Below are 17,937 nucleotides of genomic sequence, written 5' to 3'. Positions count from 1 at the left end.
CTCCATGGCAGTGAGAACATTTCCAGCGGAATCTCTTCAGTAAAAGAAACAGGCAACAGAATATGTTGTAGAATAAGGCCAGGCCTCCAATCTCCTATCCCCACAACAGGCTGGACGCCAGCGGGGCGCTCACTGAAAGGTTGATGTCAGGCACAGAAGACCTCGATGGTTTCTCCCACTCAGAGTTGCTCCTCGTCCCAAGAGGAGACTCTTACGCTAAAGATACCGAGACACACCCAAGGATGCTGTCCTGGCTGGTTTCCTTTCTTGAAGCAACTCAGGTTCACTGAGCCACGGACTGGACCCTTGTACATCCTCCTGGGCTAGTCCTGTGCCCGGAGACTTGGACACGAAGGAACAAAACAGAAGCAAAGCATGCTGAATTCCAAAAAGAGTGTCTACTTGCTAAGAGAGAGTTTGGAGCCAGATTAACTTCAGGAACTGTCCTTGCTCCACCCACCCCCCAGATCAAGGTTTGTCTACATAGTTTTCTTGAAGTCAGACCCTTTCTGTTCCACTAGTCTCCCTTCACCTCTCCCCCAACTCCCCATCCCACTTGGATTTCAGAGAGGAAATAGTTAAAAGACTCCTGCCCGCGGGCCTGAGTTGGGGGGGGTGAGGGGGGGCAGCGGCTGCTCTGCGCTCTGCGCTATATAGAGGCTGGCCCATCTGGTAGCAAAGCTGTCCTGGAGGGAATAGGAGGGGACAGGAGCTCCTCTGAGAGAGGCCAAGGGGAGCCCGGCCTGGAGGCGTGTTCATCTGGAGTTTTCTTTTACTTGCGAGCCCTTGTGTGTGCGCGCGCGCGCACACACACACAGACACACGCGCACACACACAGTCAACCCTTTTGGTCTGGCGGTGGTGGCGAGCCTCAGACCTCCGCAGAGAAGCCGAGCAAGCGAAGTTTTCCAAAGCAGGGCCAGCCGGGACCGCCGCTGCCGCCGCGCCGGAGCGGGGACATCCGCCACCCTCCGTGTCACCCTCCGGGTCCGACCCGGCGTCTCTGGCCCAGGCACCGAGCGCGCACTGGACATCGTCTGCGCTCGGCCTGCTCCACGGTTGGTGACGCTCTTTGCTGCGGGGACTCGGGTGGGGTGGCGGTGGCGGGGACTCGGGTGGGGCGAGGGGAGAACGGAACTTGGTGCTGCCGCTCAGGAGCCCCACCAGAGCCGAGGTGGCACCCACCTGTACCCAGGCGCAGGGCGGGCGGGCAGGCGCTTCCCAGGGCAGGAGGACGCGCGGGAAGCCTTCGGGGACTGGGGGACCGCCGTCTCTGCGCGCGCGCGCGGGACTCTGGCTTTTAAGAAGGGGAAACCAGCAGTTCTACTGGGTCCGCCCCAGGCGGGCAAGGAACCTTCAGAAGGTCCCGCCGGTGGCGTCTCTGGCTTCAAAGCCCAGGGGTGGGTTTGACTCCGCAGCCCCCGCGTCCTGGCTCCCACGGGCTCTCCAAACCCGGGGATCCGCCCAGAACCTCCGAGCGCACTCGGTGTACGGAACAGATGTCTTTAAAAGCCCCTCGAAAAGCCCCAGCGCCAGTACTTTGGGCCCCTTGCCAGCGGAGGTCTAGACGTTTTGTTCAGTTGCTCGCTCCTTTAAAGGGCACTTGTTGCTATAGGCAGTTTCTATAGGATCCGCCTCTGTTCGAACCGTCTCTGCTGGCACTCCCCGGGTTCAGCTGGGGGCTCCGGGGACATATTAAAGTTTCTATGCTTCCTATACGGGGACAGCTAGTAATTTCTACACCCCACCCCACCCCAATCAAAACACCTTTTGTCTTTTCCCTTCCTGTAGTTATTTGTGGTTAAGCGGTGCGCTGCGATCCGCATGGTGGGCAGTTCAAAATCCCTAGCAGCTCTGCAGGAGGCAGACTGGGCTTTCTACTCTAGTAGACAGATACGGTCTTGAAAACCCTTGGGGGTGGGGGTGGGGGTCGCTGAGCGTCAGTGGTGATTCCAGGCAGTGAGTTGGGTTTGGTTGGTAGCTATTTGTAGTGCCTGCCGCGCCCCTGCCCTCTCTCCCCTCTTACTTCGTTCTTTCCCTCTCACTCCGTCAGTTGTAAAAATTAGCTAATTTAAAAACACCTTGGCAATCCTGTCGCGTAAATTCCCTGCTCCAAACGCATCTCATATTGACTAATTACAAGAGAGTTTTATTTCAGAGAATTCTAAGATGTTGTTGAATGTTTTAAGCATAAGCAGAAAGATTCCTCCTCATTCTGGTTTTTTTATTCTCTTCGTTGTTAATAGGTTTTGAACTCCGGAAAACTCTTAGAGAACCCACTCCCTCGTCCCACTCCACCCCCCAAAAAAATATGAGAAATGCTGAATCTGTAGGCCGTGTTGTTCAGGCCTGAACAATAGATGCTTCATAAGAACTACGATTGATTATGACTGGTGATTGGAGGCCCATCTTGATAGAGAGACTGGTCCCTATAAGCTCACCCCCCATTCTTGATGGAGTATGTGAGAGGGCTTTTGTTCTGTTTTCTATGTTTCACCCATTCGTTTTGCAGCTTAATCTGTGTAGAAAGTTGAAGCAGATGTCATCAGAAATTGTTGCTATAGCGGTATCATGGTTCCAGAGGGAAGTTCGGTGGTTTTCTCACTGGTTGGCTTGTGTCATGATAAGAACCCACAGCCTCCGTCCTCCGTAGCTCAGCTACAATCCGCTAACCAAGCAAACCATCCTGCCATAGGTCAAAATACATATAACACCTTTGATGATCAGAGCAATAGCCGGAAAAGCCAGGTCAGGTAACTGAATCTTCCCCTCAAAAAACTAACCAAACTCACTGTCTTTGAATTGATTCCAACTCGCAGCGACCGTATAGATCACAATCCGACTGTAACCATTTACCAGAGTAGAAAGCCTTGTCTGTCTCCCTCAGAGTGGCTGTGATTTCAAACTGCTGACCTGAGGATTAGCAGCCCAATGCATAACCTCACCAGCACTCCCTTTCTGGAAAAACCTTGCTTCTCTCCTTTTAGAGGAAACTGCTATGGATGATTCCGCTCTGTTTGTGGAAGCCTGGGGGAGCAGGGTGTTAGTCATTAAACAGCATGAGATGCAAGTATTTCTATTCTATCATATCTGTGATCTGCAGAGAAGGCTCAAAATATGCTTCGTTCTTGGAGTCTTGAGCTCCTCTTTGTCATGGAAAGTATGCGTTTTGTGGTGGAGTAGTGGTTATGCCTTGGGTGGCTAACTCGAAGCCACCAGCCCCTGTGAGTAACAAGAAGGGGTGTCCACGCCCCTAAAGAGTTACGGTCTTGGGAACAGATGCAGTTCAACCTTGTCTTAAAGAGTTGCCCTGAGTGGACGTTGACTAGGTTCAGTGAGTTTGGGGTTTATCAGTATTCAGTCGGATACTCGCAATCATAAGTCGCAGCTGAAGAAAACGACCAACTCGTTATTATGAAATGTAGACAGAAGGAGCAGGCACATGGTATGCCCCTAGCTCTGAAAACTTAACCATTTTATCATGGAATCAGACAGACTCAAGTGCTATAAATAAATACAGTGAAGCTAGACATCTGTCTGATCACCCTGCCCCTTTGGGTCAATGCAAACAGTAAGCATGCTCAGCTGGTAAGCGAAAAGCTGGAGCTGCGGGTTCCCCAGAGGAGCCTGGCAGTCTGCTTCTGCAAAGGCGGTCATTGGACGCTGGGTGGAGCGCATTGCTCCTCTGGGACATGTAAGTTGGAATCTACTCAACATCAACTAGTGGCCACGCTAAGCTGTTGAAACCTTGACCGAGGAACACCTTTAAGGCTCAGTTTACGCATGAGTAACAGTGTACTGTCGCCCCTACCTGCCTACCTATTCAGGCTTGTAAAGCTCAGAGAGCCAGTTGCCTATGTAACATTATATTTATGTGTAATGAAGCCAAAACTACAAACTCAGTGTCATTGTGTCAATGCCAACTCATAACGACGGCCATTGAGTCAATTCTGACTGTGGTCACCCTTTAGGGTTGGGTAGAACGGACCCTGTGGGTTTCCAAGACTGTAACTCTCTATGGGAGTAGAAAGCCCTATCTTTCACCCTCAGAGCAGCTGGTGGCTTTGAACTGCTGACTTTGCAGGTTGCAGCATAATGTATAACCACTACACCACCAGAGTGGTTACTAGGCTCAGAAAATCACTGCAATTTTTGAAATTAAATAAATAATGGACTTGATATACATGACATACACACACACATCCATGGCCTACTCCAATTGAAAGTGGTCTTCATATGAAATCATGTTGGTTAATGAAATTGACAAAATATTTGAAATGGCAAGAGCTACTTTTATTTACCTTTCATTATTGTGTTATCGCCAACCTGCCATGCTTCCCCAAGACCATTTCTTTAAGGATGAAAGTAAAAAAACCTAGACTTCTTAAAAAAAAAAAAAACTAATGAACAAACTCACTGCCATCGAGTCAGTGCTGACTCATAGCAACCCCCTGTGGGTTTCTTAGCCTGTAACTGGTTACAGAAGTAGAAACCCCAATCTTAGGGGAGGAAAAAAGGATAGTTTATTCAAAATTATTAGCCACCCTGCTGAATCCATTGCTTCATCTGAACTCTGGAGAATTCCTTAAAACTTTGTAGGTGCCAATAAGATACAAGAATAAGGGAGAATATGAATGAATGAAGATCTTAGACTCTGGAGTTATGCTGACCTGACATAGAATCAGAGCATTGCCACCCACCACTTATGACCTTGAGAAACAACTTCACCCTTCGGAGTCTGCTTCCCAAATATTATAATGGCATGCCTATGTACTTCATAGGGTCCTTCTGTGGGTGAAATGTAATGAATGGAGCTATATAGGATGTTTGAGATGTACCATAGGGACGAATAGTCTTAGGAAAATCAAATAGTATGACTATCCTGTGAAAGGTCATTACTCTCGGTCCGTGTTGTTTCACGCCTTGACAAACACAATGACGATTACTTCTTAGCAAGAGAGAAGTAAACATTCCTGCTAAGAGCTGTAAGGTAACTTTAAGGACAAGGGAATTTCAAAAAACTCGTGGTAAAATAGAATTTTAAAATAATAGAATTTTTCCACAAACTTTTTGAAGCCCACTGCTATTTTTGCCTATTGATTTTGTCATTGTTAATTTTTAATTACGTTTCAGAAACACTTTAAATGATTACCCATGGTACATTTTGCTCCTGTATTCATTATTTGCCATATGAAAAACAACCTACATTTTTTAATATTAAATTCACTATGGATTTTTATCATTTTATGTTATGCTTTAACACTGTACATTTTCCACTGAGCATAGAAGACCTTTTTCCTTCATTAATAAATAAAATGTATCTTATCTCGTGTAGTTTTTATAACTTTGATTATTGTCAGTGTTGGGGGAGGGGACTACTTTCCATCTAATACTTGAAGGAAAAACTGATATATCCTTATCATTTTATTATCAAATTAGAGATGAAATGATAAATAGAATCTACCCAGTAGAACTCTGGTCTGTTCTGGTTTTGTTCTGCCCCAGGGTAACTGGGCATAGATAGTTTGCCTAATCTAGCCTGTGTTTTAATTAAGGCTGTATATAATAATTGACTGTGATCTTATTGGGTGCTGGATTTTATAACCAAAATTATTCTCCTCTTTTTTTCCAGGTTTGGAAAGAAAAAAAAATTTTAAGAGGGAGCGTGTAAACATACCTGCACGTAAAAGACATTCCCTCAACGCTGCATTGGGATGGAAACCATTGGCCTTCGGGTGACCTTCTGGCTGGTGATGTTTGGCTGTGTGCTCAGTGATAATCCTGAGAGATACAATAGGAATCTAAGTGACAGCGTGGATGATTTCACCCCTTTTCATGGGACAGAGCTCAGCTTCCTGGCCACCACCCATCAGCCAACTAATTTGACCCTGCCAAGCAATAGCTCCATGCACAGCTACTGCCCACAGCAGACTAAAATTACTTCAGTGTTCAAATACATTAACACTGTGATATCTTGTACTATTTTCATCGTGGGAATGGTGGGGAATGCAACTCTGCTCAGGATCATTTACCAGAACAAGTGCATGAGGAATGGCCCCAACGCGCTGATAGCCAGCCTTGCCCTTGGAGACCTTATCTATGTGGTCATTGATCTGCCTATCAATGTATTTAAGGTAAGACATAACCACAGCTGGATTTACAGACTTAAACCTAGGCTCTGATTCCACGGTAAGAGAGTCAGCGCAGCCCTTTCTGTGTTTAGAATATCCCTCTGTATTCTTACTGAGGACTCTCTCCTGCTGCCTTGAAAACTCAGTGGCATTTTGAAGGTTCAGGATGCCCAGACGTAAGCACTGGGTTGCCGCCCACAAGGTGTAGGGTTCAAACTCACCAGTCACTCCATGGAAGAGAGATGAGACTGTCTGCTCTTATAAAGATTTAAAGTCCTAGAAACCCTATGAAGCAACTCCACTCCACTCCACTTACATTTATATTTACTGTTGACAAAACAGCATCCCAGGCATGCTTCTTCAAAATCTTGGTCTTCCGTGAATTGGATTCACCTGCCCCCTCAGTTTGTGCTGGTTGGGTAAGCAGCCTTGGGAAGGTCACGGGCTTTTTCTGAGATTCAATTCCCAGAGTGAAAACTGCTGAGCCATAAAACAAATGTGCTATCAATTGCAGTTACCTTTTCAAAACGCTGCGTCTCAAGAGCCAGTTAGCCATGGTACCACTTGAAATGTGAAGTATTTTATTTTGACCGTCGGGGTTGATGTTTGAGGTCAAAGGACATCTTGGCTTTTCTCCGTTATCTGGGTTGCTTGCAGATAGTGGAGGGCACATGATAAGAAACCAGTGTTGACTCCGCAGTGTCGGGGCCCTTTAAAAAAGGGATCTGTGGATCTCTTCGGTCTCCATCTCATCAGCTCACGTTTAGGGAGAGCCTACTGGATGCCTCTTCTGAGCTGGGGAATCGAAAGACCTGAAGACAAAATTAGTGCTTCGGGGCATTCGCATTGGGAAAGGGAGGGAACTCAATTCACTGCCATCAAATTGATGCCGATTCATTGGGATCACTTCGATTTAGCACCAAAGCAAACTAATACCAAGAATCATTCGGCATTCCACATTGGCTCTCATAGCTATGAAGAGAAACGTCTATGAGAAATCAAATGAATTCGAATTTTAAAAAATTACATGATGAGGTGTGTTTATGTGAAAATCAGAGAAAGTTCTTCTATTGGTCTGCCATCCTCAGCCCCCCGCCCCCTTTTTTTTTTTAACTTCTCTGCATTTTCCTTGGAAATGCAGCTATTCGGAGTACGTTTGGTGGTGGCATTCTGACATTCCTTAAAGTGACCCTTGGCGAGTGGTGTCAGCTGAAGACATGGTAGATTTTTGAGTAGAACAGTAACCTCTCCGTTTCTAAGAGATAACTGTGGTGGGAAATTCAGGGTTTCGTTATAAAGACAAAAGAAATAATAAAGATTCTGTATAGTAGAAATACGGGCGTTTCAACCTTATATGCAATACACTGCACAATTGGGGAGATTAGACAACAGATAACCAAGAACATAGTGCATGCCAATCTCTTTCTACAGAATAACATCAATGCGTGTGTTTTCTCTTTGAACTTCAAACGGGACTTTACGACAGAGCTATGATGCAAAACTGAAAATGGGTAATGAATTTAAAATGATAACATGTGCTATGGAACTTGAATGCCGGCTTTTTCTTTGAAAAAAATCTTCTTAATTTTCTCCTTATGGAATATTTTGCTTACTCAACCCCTGACCTTTGACGTGACGTCTCTCATTAATGATGGATTTGAGAACTATTGGCATGACTCTTATCCTGTGCTAGATCTTCAGCAGTCACAGCAGAGAATGCTAAGCAGTCATATGACTGCTCTTGCCTACACACTATTTAGCCATGCTATCTATACTCAGGAGAAGAATGAGCCATCTCTTCTGATACGCACTCTGAAGGGTATCACATAGACATGACTGACTTTGTGGCAAATCAGAATCTGCAACTTCCAGGTTGGAGACTTGTCTATGTCCTAGCTCCCTGGCAGCCACCAGACTGAATTTCCTTTCTATTCCATAGCAACATTTTAAACCAAAACACCAGAAGCTCGCCTCCAAATTTAATGAAAACCCAAATAAAACCTTTGAGCCTCATTTGCCTCTCTGGTTTTTCCATCTTGTAGTGTGGCATTGACTCAATTCCAACTCATTACCACTTACTTAGCAGTCAAGTCCTTGCCTACTAAGCCATCTTCTTCCTCCCCTCTTAGAAACCAGTATTTCCCATGCTTTGCTGTTATTTTAAATAATACGGGGAGTTTGTGGCATTTTCCATCACCGGAGTACATTTATGCAATTCCTGTTCTAAAGCTCACATAATGAGTAATTTAACAAGCTCCACCTTTAGAAAGTTGGCCTTTTAGGTTTAAAAAGTATTGTTTTAAAAAAAGCATTCTATTTAATCATCTTAACATTTTGCTAGAGGAAAAGAGAATGGCATTGGTGTGAGCTGATGACCTTGCAGTAGCTAGGGGTTACCTCTGCTCATTTCATCAGTCTTCTTCTCTGGGTCTGGAGATCTTAGCATGTGGCTATTTGTGTGGCTCCTGCACAGGATAGTCAACAGCAGTGTTCCCCGGCAGTATGGTGCCTAGGTCATATTCCTTTCTGCACACAGCCTGATCTGTGCGGTAAGATGCTGCTTCGTGGTTTCCCCAGGGCCAGACTTGTGAATACCCTTAACCCGCTCACTGTGCTGTGTTCAGGGCAAGCCTTTCCCGTTATGTTTAGGCACCTCCGACAATAATGCATAGACTTGAAGGCGTGTCCACTAAAGAGATTCACGACCTCCTTCATCTCCCCTGCTATTCAGAGAAGGAGGCTCAGCCATGGTTGAAAGTATCTGCTAATGCTCCCCCAAGAAGAATTTTCAAAGCACAACTGGTTTTCAGTTTGGCAACTATGTCTGCTGCTTTAATCTCCGATCGAAGGTGTCTCCAGACAGTGAACACTGAATCAAGGCTTATCAGAGTCAGCGTAAGTGGAAGGAGACAGTGTGAAGATTGTGTCTTCGGGCAAGCCAGAATTGCTGATTAGACTGCAAGAGAATTACAAGGAAAAGGAGAGGGAGTGATAAAGTGTCCTTTCGATTCACATTTTATTCCCTTTCCTTTGCTTTGAAAGAGACTGTACTTTTGTGTCTGCGAGATGTGATTGACACACAACTGGAAAACAATATAGTGGTGGCATCAGCTGCTGGGCTATGTCTGAGCCATCGTCATAACCTGGTGGGTCGGGGTCGCTCCGGATGGTCTTTGTGAGTGAACACATATGTCCCACCTCACCTGCCTCTCCAAAATTCTCGCTGGACCACACATCTTTAGCATTTCTTCCTTCCTGTTGATCCCCCGCTGCTTCTACTCACCCAGGGTCATGATTGCTAAGAAAACAGCCAGCGCTCGCTCCCACTTGTGCCCATGCTGCCCATGTTTGGTGGTCAGGGCCCTCCATCCTGTGACCACATTCACCCACTTCTTGGAAACTCCCAGGATGGATCCCCGGATCTCGTCAGGATGCCGTCATTATCCAACATAAATTCTTTGCCCTGAGTCACATTTCATAGAGGCATTCGTGACAATCCTCAGAGAAAGCACGTGACTGCTATGGAAGCATTTGCACGTCCTAGGTTGGGGAATCTGTTAACTCCAGAGTTATATATGGTGCATGGAAACAAACAAGCAAAAACAGACACCTGCTCCTCTGACCCTTCCCTGCAGTCAGACAGATAAGAGACTCACCACCTGGTGGTGAAGGAAAATGGGAGAGCTGAGATAATAGAATGTCTTGGTCTAAGGCAACAAAAACAGGGGGGACTAAAGAAAGCGAGTAAATGTGAGGAGCTTGCAAATGTTAGTGAAGTCATTATTAATTTTGCTTAGGGGTCCTATCTAATTTTAATTGTCCAAAATCAGTTACCAAAAGAGTGGAAAAATAGAAAGGAGAAAGGAGCTAGCAGATGCTAACTTGTGACCTAATCTGATATGGACTCTTATTTGTCAAGAAATGACATTATCTTGACTGGAGGGAAACTTTTAGCAATGCAGATATGAGACTGGTCTCTAAAACTTATAGACAACTTTAACGCCTCAACAACAAAAAGACAAATTATCTGACTGGAAAAAAAAAAGAAAATGGGCAGAGGACATGAACAGGCCCTTCACCGAAGAAGACATCGAGGCACTGAACAAGCATATGAAGAAATGCTCCAGATTCTTAGCCATTACCAGAAACCCAAACCCACTGCTATTGAGTCGATTCCAGCTCGTGGTGACTATATAGAAATCTTACAAATATTTCCAGGAGCAGACAGCCTTCTTTTACTCCCAAAGAGCAGTTGGTGGGTTTGAACCACCAACTTTGAGGTGAGCAGTCCACCCAGTAATGCCACCAGAGCTACTTATTAGAGAGGTGCAAATTAAAATAAAAATGAGATATCATCTCACCCCAGCATTAATAACAGATTTCAAGAGAAAAAAGGAAAAGGACAAGTGCTGGCTAGCCAGAGTGTAAAGAGCCTTGAACTCTCGCACACTCATGACAGGCTGTTCAAAGACTCAAGCAGTATGACACGTCCTCGAATAGTTGGAAATCGAAATATCATATGACCCCTCTGTAGGAGGGTGGTAGAAATGCTGACACACCACCGTACTTCAACCCCTTCAGCGCAGAGAAGGTTGTGGAGGAATATACGTGTGAGAAAAGGAGATTAGAGGCACAAAGTTGAATTCAGTGGCTGGGCATAGAAATCTCTGACAAGTAGAACATGGCGGTGACGTCTGGTTCAATCACACTGCTAGGTGAAAATGACTTCACTAGCATGTGAGGCAAGATGGAGCTGTGGGAGCAAGCTAAAGAGCCAGCGACAGAGTCCAGTAACTGATGGTTGGTTACTGAAGCTGCCCACCCTAAGCAACCACCTCTTGTTCAGGACAACACCGAAAAGTAAACCAATCCACGCTCTGCTGAAATGACCAGAAATAGTTTGCAATGAAAAGTCAAGGCTCCAACTGTGTTGCTCCGGCAGAAGATCCGAGCCATGTCGAAACCAAAGGGGAGTCACTGAACGACAGTTCTCTTCATGGTCACACTCCGCCTTTGACATCGTGTGAAACTGGGATCCGGCACGTCTGGGCAGCCATTCCAAAATTGCTTTCCAGCACAGCCAATCACCAAGGCAATCTCTGCCCCAAGATCCAGTGGCCAAAACAGAGTTATGGATCAGATGCCTTGCACATAGATGTTGCTGTGAGAGGCCATCAAGCCCTTCCCTGGCTCGTGCTGCCCCTTTCACCAGGCCTTTCTTCTTAGTTCCTCTTAGTTTGGAAGCGACCCCTGAAGCTTGCTCAGCATAGCAACACACAAATCGGTGTTTGGTAAATGCTTGTTGATATCATTTGACAAGGAGCCTGACTGCTAAAATCAACCCAGGATCAGATGCCTCTGAGACCTTCAATTAAAAATAGTAATAATAATAATTTGCCAGAGGGATTGCTCTTTCACAGACAAAGTACAGGGTATTTATTACCTGTAGTCGGCACTCATTTTATTTCTCCAAGATAATCCAATCATCCATCAGATTCCATTCAGTGTCCACATGTGGGCAGAGCTTTGTTTCTCTTTGACTACATCATTAAGCAAGTAAGCAATGGACTTTTCTCAGGCACAACATAGGATTATGTATTATTATCATCATAAAATCAAGTTTAGAAACTGTATTTCCTGGATTTTAAGAGAGAGAATGTATCCCTGAATAATACATGTACCTAATAGCAATGCATTGCACTCCGGAGAGATGTTCCCATAAAGTAACTCAGACCCTACCCTGCCCAAGCATATCCACTTGACAGTTTTCCCCTCCTTGTATTTATTCCAAGGGACCGATGAGCTGGTAAGTAGGTTGACAGTTTAACGCCCTCAGCCATTCTGAGAGAAAGATGAAACAATCCGCCCTCGTAAAGAGTTCCAGCCTCTGAAACCCTAGGTACTGTTGATATGAGTTTAAATTTGCTGGATGGCAGTGGGTTTGGGTTTGACATCACCTCCCGCTCACTCGGGTCTCAGAACAGCAAGATGATCCTTCTACCTGGAAAGTTTTTCCCTCGCATCCCTCTGACTGACTTCACTCTGTGCTTCAGATGGCAGCTTAGAGATCTCTTTGTCTGGAAAGGACCCAGCACCCAGCCTGGGTTGGTGCCTCGCCCATATGTTCCCACCAGACCTTCTCATTAACCCTGTGACAGCACTGGACACATGCCCCATTGTGTTTGCCCATTCTTCGGCCTGTCTGCTCCTCTAGACAACAAGTTCCTTGAGGCGACATGCCATATTCTCATTTGTCATTGTATCCCCTGTGCCCTGCTTTTAAAGGATTTGATGAAGGGGTAAAATAGACCATGTTGCCTTTATAAGAGATCTTTTTCTGCTCATCACTGCAGATCTTTAACATAGACAAACTTTAAGTGAAGGCAGACTTATTCCCTGCATTTCTACTTCTTTCTCCCCTTGCAAACCAGGAATGTGTCAGGGCCCATAAATCTAAGGGAAACATATGTCCCTGGTATAATCAAAGAATCTCTTCCAAAAGTTCGATGCCATATGTATTCTTTAAGCAGCGGTGTAACTGAGATTGTGATTGAGATGTTAAACCTACAAGTGACTTGGAATCGCAAAATGAACCCTGGTATCACGAAAGATTTCATTTGCTCTTTAAAGAACAACAAATAGGCTGAGGCTTCTGACCTAAAAAAAAGCAAATGGACATTGCAAAGATTCATTATGTTAACTAGCTAAATGAAGATCGTATGTACATAAGAATGACAGACCAATCAATTCATGGCCCAGTTTTCTGTGAGTTATAAGGAAGTTTCTGTCTGGGAAGCTTTCAGAACCCTCTCCCATTCTACCTCCCCCTTCTGACTTTTCGTTTCCTGTGTCTGGGAACTCATTGCTTTCTCTCATGGGCACGTTAAGTAATTAGTCTCATGTGACATTGCTCTGCTAACCCTCAGCATTTGGCTCCCAGCAGTTAGTCCCCTTCCAGTGATGGGGGTGGAAACCGTCCTTAACTGTGAGATGGTTCCCAGGGCAAGAGGGAGAGATGGCTTCCTCTTGTTTGTTATTAGGAAAGCGTTGAAATATTAGCCGCTTCGAGGCAGATTATAGTCCTCTATCAAACACAGAAGAATCTGCTATGTGGCATATTTGACATCAAGTGATGATGCAGAAAAGTGTTCCTCTTCAGCAAAGGATTTTCCTGTAATAACCGCCCCCCGCCCCCGTTTGGTTTCTTGCCAGTAGTAGTATCGTTCTGATTCCAGCATTCTAAAAGAAAACATTCTGTTTGTTTTTTCCCCTCACAAATATATCTATAGTTTGAACGGCTACCATGTGAAGATTATTTCTTTAGTCATACAGTTATTATAAAAAGTATAGAAACTGGACTGAACACAGGTGAGGAGTCAAGTTTATTGTCTCTGAAGTCATTTTGAGACCAACGTGGCTAATTAAAGAATGTACTTCTGTCAATGTAACTCTGACACACAGCCAGAAACACTACAATTGTCTTTTGGATCTATCACTTGCTCTTGGGTAGATTTTTTTTTCCCCTATATTTTCTTTTTCTTTTTCCTGTAGCTGCAACTTTAATTTTGAACTAGATCTAGTTTTTGTTGGGAAAGCTGTCTTAAGTTATAAGATTGATCATTGAAATTAGTTTTTGTTGGGAAAGCTGTCTTAAGTTATAAGATTGATCATTGAAATTAGATTCCATAATATAGCTGAGTGTAAATCTCATTTAGTATTATTGGTGTCATTCAGTATTTGGGGTAGCACTTTCGCATTTGAACATCAAAAATTACACAAATTTACAGTCTAAGGTGCTCATTTAAATGTGGAGGATTGAAATCCCTAGATGTTCTTGGACTCTGAAACCTAAAATCAAATGTGCCTTCAAAAGGATTTAACATTATTTTTGAATATGCAAATTTGGCGATCTCAGAACTAGAGTGTCATGGCCATCTTGTGCAATAACAAGTTTTAAAACAACTTACATGGAGCTAATCAAATGATGCATCTCATATTACTGGTCTTAAACATGGGCCTTCTCTTATTTTAGATCAAAATTTATGCTAGAAGGCAATAGAGATGGCAGCTGATTGATTATTTAGTCATTTGGTTGTATCAAACCATTCTTCTCTACATTCTCTTCATTTATTTATCAACAAATACTTGCTGAATACTGACAAGATAGTAGAGTATATATTGGAGTAATAGCAATGAACAAAACACACAAATGTCCTTGCCTTCATGAAATTTAGTCTCGAAGACAATGTGCATGTAATAAACAAGTAAATATATACCATATGAGAGAGATGCTAAGAAGAAAAGGCAAAATTGGAAAAAGGCATAGCAATATGAAAGAGAAGATTTTAACTTTAGAGTGGTTTAATTAACAAACACTAATTGGATGACAGCTGATTAGAAACTTCAAGACAAATCTTACAGAAATCTAATATCATAGCATTTTCATCTGAGGAAAAAGCAAATGTAAAGACCCCGAAGTAGGAATATGCCTGGATAGTCTAGTAAAGAGCCTTTTGCAATGATGGCTGAGAGGAAGAAATGAATTGTAACAGATGCGATCATAGGCTATGGGCAGTAGGGCATGTATGGGGCAAAGGTGGACCACCTTGGGTCCCAAAAGTAAAATGACCACTCCAATTATTTTCCAAACTGGATATTTTTGAGGGTCCCTGTCAATAATGATGTCTACACAGTAAGCATAAGCCAAGACTGGCTTGAGCACACTAGAAGAAATGTTCACCCTACTTAGACACTTTTATAAAATAAAAACTTTGCCTTTTTTGGTCTGACTGAGCTATTAAGCTTTTGGAAGGTTGTAAACAGAAGAATGACAGGATCTAGCTTATACATTTTAACAAGAACATTCTGTCTTCTGTATTAGAAGCATTTTCTAAACCCATGAAGGAAAAAGATGCTATGTATGATGAAACTAAGACACATAAGACTAAAATTACCAAAAACTTAGTGTTTTATGCTGTTGCATACAAATTCACCTTATACTCATAACAAGCCTCTGATTAACTTGTACCTGAATTCAAAAATAAAGAAACTGAGGCACCGGGTGTTTAAGTAGCAATTTCCCTAAGGTCCCACAGATTAAGTGGCATAACCAGGCTTTGGATTCAATCCGATCCCAGATTCCATGCTCTTTTAAATTGTAGCACTGCTTTCTCCTCCATACTTCTCACGAGACAGCCTTTCAACATTATCATGATGCCATCCCTAAGACAAATTTTCAAGGACTTAGTTCAAAGATGAAAGTCATTTTTCCTTTTCTCTCCTCCATTAACCCTAACAAACGTCTTCAGTTCTTGATTCAAGGCACAAGTGACCCATGGCTGCTCCTCAGAGCAGCATCAACATGTCTCAAGTCGTGGAAGATCTGGGCAACCACATCTATTCATTCGGTTCTCATTTTCATGTTGGTGGGATCCACTCACGGAAGAAAAGCCAGGACTCACAAATAAACAAATAAACAAACGGAGAATAAAGGATGGATTCTTTGACGGACTAATTGCCTAGACTTCTCATCTGCTCATCGGTTCAGGGGAACACTTTTTGCCAAATTGGTGTTTCGTCCAGTTAACATTTCAGAGACAGGACATAGGGAGATGAGAGTCTATGGCCAGTCTACAGTGTCAGTCGGGGTAGCAAGTATCAGCCTTTATTGAGAAAGCTGAATGGTGACGTGCTAGACCTCTCTTCTTACGGGTTTATCAAACTCACAGGAATGAAGAGGTGTATGTGATAGCATAATGGATGATATAATAATATGTCTATATTAATCATAACAAAGCCAAGACTCCTACATAAGAAGTTTACATATAAAGTAAACTAATTAAAACTAATTTAAAATAATTCCATTAAATCTAAACTTTGTCACATGAGGAGCTTTGTTATATATTTCTAGTTTTAAAAGCAGCAAGTAAATCAATATTATTAAAAACTTTCCAAAATCATCTGTCAGAATATGAATAGTAAGGGACACGTGTCTCTGCCAAATATTGGCGTCCCCATTATCCCCCGTTCCACAAAAATTTGGTGTCGGCTAAAGTAATTCTGGCCACTGGTGACTTCTTGGTAGGCTTTTCACCCTCTCTGCTGTAGACACTGGGCTCCAAAATGTACCTTTTCAGAAGAAAAAAAATGTTTTAGTTAGCAGTCCCTGGCAATGAAAACCTTCTGTCCAACAGCCCCTAATCCAGGATAAAGTGTAGGTATCTGCCTTTGCCGCCCCCTGGGGGCAGGAGTGCCCACTTAGGGAAACGCTGCATATAGTCTCCAGTTCCGATCCAGCAGATGTGCCTCATGAGACGCTGATTCATCTGTCAGGGTGAGGCTTTGTCTGCTGTTAGGATGCTGAGCAGAGTTCAGCAGAATTTCTTGACAAAGATGAACCAGAAAGAACAGTGTGGTGATCTACTTCCAAAAGGCAGTTAGTGCAAACCCTACTGATGACAATGGTCCAAACCACAGCCCATCATGGGATCCTGGGGAATGACGCAGGACACGCACATGGACAAGGTCAACATGAGTCACAGGTCAACTCAATAGCAACCAACGAAACCAGCACAGCAATTCAGCAGAATGTCTGTGCAAATAAATAACTGGCTGCTGTGAACTTTTCACTGGAGTGAAGCTTAAAGACTAGATTAATAAAATAAAAAGTCCCCCAAACACCAAACTTTCTTGAAATGGTTATGACCATTAACCATTATAAATAATATGGTTCCTCTACGTATTGCCATTGTTACCACAAATTTGATTTGCTTACAAAAGTTCAGCTCATGACAGAGTGACGTTGCCTCGTTTTAGAGCTTCTAAATATTTTCACTTTTATTGAATTATGTACACAAGAAAATACACACGTCTTAAGTATCAACTCTGATTTTGCACACATAACAAGGATTTAAAAAAAGCATTGCATCTGTGTTGCCACAATTAAAATTTTTTAATGTATTCATTTCTTAGAAGCTCTGTAACAAATTAATAAAAAGCTCACTGCCACCACGTTGATGCTGATTCATCGTGACTGAAGAGGACACAGTAGAACTGCTCCTGTGAGTTTCTGAGATGATAACTTTACAAGAATTAAAAACTCCCGTCTGGGCTTGTGGTTTTGAACTGATGACCTGGTAGTTCGCAGCCCAATGTGTAACCATTATGTCACCAGGGATCCTCAGTTACCACAAAGTGGGACAGAAATTTATGATCTCACAGTTCTGGAGGCTGGAAGTCCAAATCCAGGGTGTTGGTGGGTCCATGATCTCTCTGAAGACTTTAGGGGAAGAATTTTTTTTAATCTCTTCCAGGTATTCCTTAACTCAAAGCAGCAGCAGATATTTATCACCTGAAGAATGCCCCCCCCCCACCCGCCCCGTGTGGCTGACTCTTTTCTAAGGACGTGTCACTCAGATTGGATTCGGACCTGCCGTACCTAAATAGGACCACATGCTAACTGACATGTTCAAAGACACAGTCCTCCACCATGCACACTGCGCTCATGATGCTCTGAATACCTTCCTCGGAGCATGTATCATTTGCATTGTAAGATGGTATATACTCGTGTATAAGCCGAGTTTTTCAGCACATTTTTTATGCAGGTTTTGTGGTAAAATGAGGTGCCTCAGCTGATATTCGGCTCAGCTTATACTTGAGTATCTATAGTAGTTCCATTTTAAATGTGGGTCACTAGTTTTGATTAATATATTTTCTTTCTTAGGAGGCTACAAGGCAGATGTGTTTTTTGACATTCCCAGAGTTTTCTTTAAATCCATCTTCATGTGATAAAATTCTATGCCAAAGC

At 43.6% G+C, this 17,937-nt stretch overlaps 1 protein-coding gene across 1 annotated transcript in view; it reads left to right on the top strand.

Moving 5' to 3' along the window:
* Window positions 1–670: 670 nt before the first annotated feature.
* Window positions 671–17,937, top strand: part of EDNRA (endothelin receptor type A) — a 70,233-nt gene continuing 52,966 nt past the window's right edge. Inside the window, exons 1-2 of the mRNA XM_075543720.1 lie at window positions 671–1,058; window positions 5,633–6,134. Coding sequence (XP_075399835.1) covers window positions 5,715–6,134 — 420 coding nt within the window. The 5' untranslated portion in view covers window positions 671–1,058; window positions 5,633–5,714. The remainder of the gene's footprint in view (window positions 1,059–5,632; window positions 6,135–17,937) is intronic.

Source organism: Tenrec ecaudatus, chromosome 3, assembly GCF_050624435.1.
Source record: "Tenrec ecaudatus isolate mTenEca1 chromosome 3, mTenEca1.hap1, whole genome shotgun sequence".
Classification (NCBI taxonomy): Eukaryota; Metazoa; Chordata; class Mammalia; order Afrosoricida; family Tenrecidae; genus Tenrec; species Tenrec ecaudatus.
The sequence above is the reverse complement of the archived record's forward strand: the minus strand, read 5'-3'. Positions and strand labels throughout refer to the sequence as shown.